This window comes from Pundamilia nyererei, unplaced genomic scaffold, assembly GCF_000239375.1.
Source record: "Pundamilia nyererei isolate P.nyererei 1_Seehausen unplaced genomic scaffold, PunNye1.0 scaffold00002, whole genome shotgun sequence".
In the NCBI taxonomy this organism is placed as follows: Eukaryota; Metazoa; Chordata; class Actinopteri; order Cichliformes; family Cichlidae; genus Pundamilia; species Pundamilia nyererei.
Window position 1 is genome coordinate 8,501,120 of NW_005187403.1, and position 2,433 is coordinate 8,503,552.

At 38.2% G+C, this 2,433-nt stretch overlaps 1 protein-coding gene across 1 annotated transcript in view; it reads right to left on the minus strand.

The window, feature by feature from the left end:
• Positions 1-2,105, minus strand: part of edf1 (endothelial differentiation-related factor 1) — a 4,351-nt gene extending 2,246 nt beyond the window's left edge. Inside the window, exons 1-3 of the mRNA XM_005720413.2 lie at positions 1,842-2,105; positions 749-800; positions 446-606 (exon numbers count right to left, since the gene is read on the minus strand). Coding sequence (XP_005720470.1) covers positions 446-606; positions 749-800; positions 1,842-1,919 — 291 coding nt within the window. The 5' untranslated portion in view covers positions 1,920-2,105. The remainder of the gene's footprint in view (positions 1-445; positions 607-748; positions 801-1,841) is intronic.
• Between the last annotated feature and the right edge of the window lie 328 nt (positions 2,106-2,433).

Consider the following 2,433-nt stretch of genomic DNA (forward strand, 5'->3'; position numbering starts at 1 on the left):
AAAACAAGCTGCTGATTATTTCACATTTTACTTGTGAGCAACGGCACATTTAAATCTTACAAATATAGTTATTTGGCTTATATCGTGATAGATATCGTTATCGCCTGAAATGAAAAAAACAACAACATATTGTGATATGAAAAGAATCTTATATCGCCCAGCTCTAGAAAGGCCTGTCATTGTTCTTCACTATACCCCAGAAACATGTCAAACCGCTGAAACCTTTGCCCATGACTGTGATCATGTTAAAAACATGGATCATATTGATCTCACAACAACGTTCAAACAATTCGTCAATGACTTGGTTTGGTTTATCTTACTAAGTACTATTTTTTCTTTCGATATGTGTAGACTGCTTTCTGAGATGCTTTATAAAACCAGACATGGCACATTTTCCAGCAGTCTATGCACTGTTTATACAAGCATAATACATTTGTTTACTCACAGTGGCTAGATCTTTTTGGGTCAGGCCTTTTTCCTGTCTGCCTTGTTGAATGACCTTGCCCACCTCCAGAGGAACCCTATCATGGTGCAGCTCCTCTGTCTCCCTGTCCAGTTTGGCTGTATTTTTTGTCACAAGGTGCTGTTTGTTCTGCCCTGCAGCCCCTGCATGACAAGCCGTGGATAAAATCAAAGCATCACTGGGCAATGCGAATAATGCCGGGCATGCAAAGACTGCAGTAATCATAACACAGGTGAGTAAGAGGACTTCATTCTTATAGTGTAAAACCAACTACTGGGAATTTACATTTCTTGGATGTTTGAACTTCCTCCCCACGTCTCTGAGCAGATGTGATTGCCTGGGAAAAAAACAAAACAAAAAAATAGGACAAGTACAGGTCATAACATTGCAGCAGATTGCCCAGCTCTTGATACACACTCTTTAGCCTTATGCCATTTAGTTAATAAGTAACCAATCTGTTTATCAAAGCATATTGACTGAATTTAAGACAGTTCACCTTAGCACACAAACTGAACCTGAATACAAACAATATTTCAGATTTCTCAAGATAGAATAAGCATTCACACACAGAAATGTGACATTTAAGTCCACTCTTTTAAGAAAGGTGTCCTAAGGATTTATAACACTACAACCAACCCATATGAGCCCAAAATGACATCTTGAACCCTCCTTTCAATACACGTTTAAAACAGCAACAACAAAATGTCAAAATGGTGTCACAATCAGTTCTTAAACTTCAAAAAGTAATTGTTTAGAGAGTCATTTTAATGTTTTTTTGAAGTACCACTTTAAGTTACAGTTAAATTATACTTGTGGCATTTAAAGACGTTCGCTACGTGCCTGCTGATGAGCATTCCCACCATTCGTATAAATAAACACCAAAGTGAGTGTGACTTTATCCTGACCATCCACTACTGATAATATAGAGGCTACCCCGGCATTAGTGTGATCATTATCCGTGTAAAGTTTGTTTTGTTGAAGGTACCATATGCTACTAGAAACTGTGGCATAAAGAAAAATACACTTCAAGTTAGTGCAGGAAGGTTAGCTAGCTAGCCCTCCTTCGAAGACAGCTAGCACTTGATTAGTTAAAAACACTCAAACAGACGGTTTAAATGTCTCCAATACGACCGGTCATCTAGAGGCGGTTCATCTTGCTAGCTAACATTAACGGAAACGGGCGTTCATATCTGTTGTTATTGAAGTAAACCAGAAGGATGTGCGATGGTTCTTAGCGCTTCAACTAACGACCACGTGCACAAAGAGCTTTTACCAACACATTACACACGATTAATTCACTCAGTAAGGTAGATATCCGAAAATGTTGTTAGCCAGCAAAAGTACGGAAGCACAAACGAAATACGGCGTTCGCACTAACCTGCTTGGATTTGGCCTGGGCAGCAGTCGGCCCCTTCTTCCTCAAGACAGTTACGGTGTCCCAGTCGCTTTCTGCCATGTTTGTCGGTTGTTCACACAATACCCGTAACGTTGAATATATATATAAAAAATAAGTTTAGCTGACAATTTTCCTTCGGGGAAAGGTGTTTCTACTTTAACTAACCAGGCGCACCTTCCAGAATTATCGACCACGCGTTCTGCCAAAACTTTATTTACAACAATGTGGTTAACAATGACATAATGCTGGCCTGTCAGCAGCGACCTCTGCTGGTGATTTCACGGTTAAAGAGCACCTTGCATCAGACACGGACACAAACCCAAGTGTTTTTTTTTTTGTTTGTTTTTTTCAAAATATTAAACTTTATTAAGAAACAGTATACAGAACATGTATACAATCAGAACAAAATTAACATATGCCAGGGGGTGTAATACAAGGAATTACATTCAAATAATTTGTAATTACTACAAATAGTAATAGTTTTCATAGCCTTTTTGTTAAGTGATCCACTAATCAATTTTATGTAACATAAAACATCATTATAGTAATGTTTAAAATTAGACACAAACCCAAG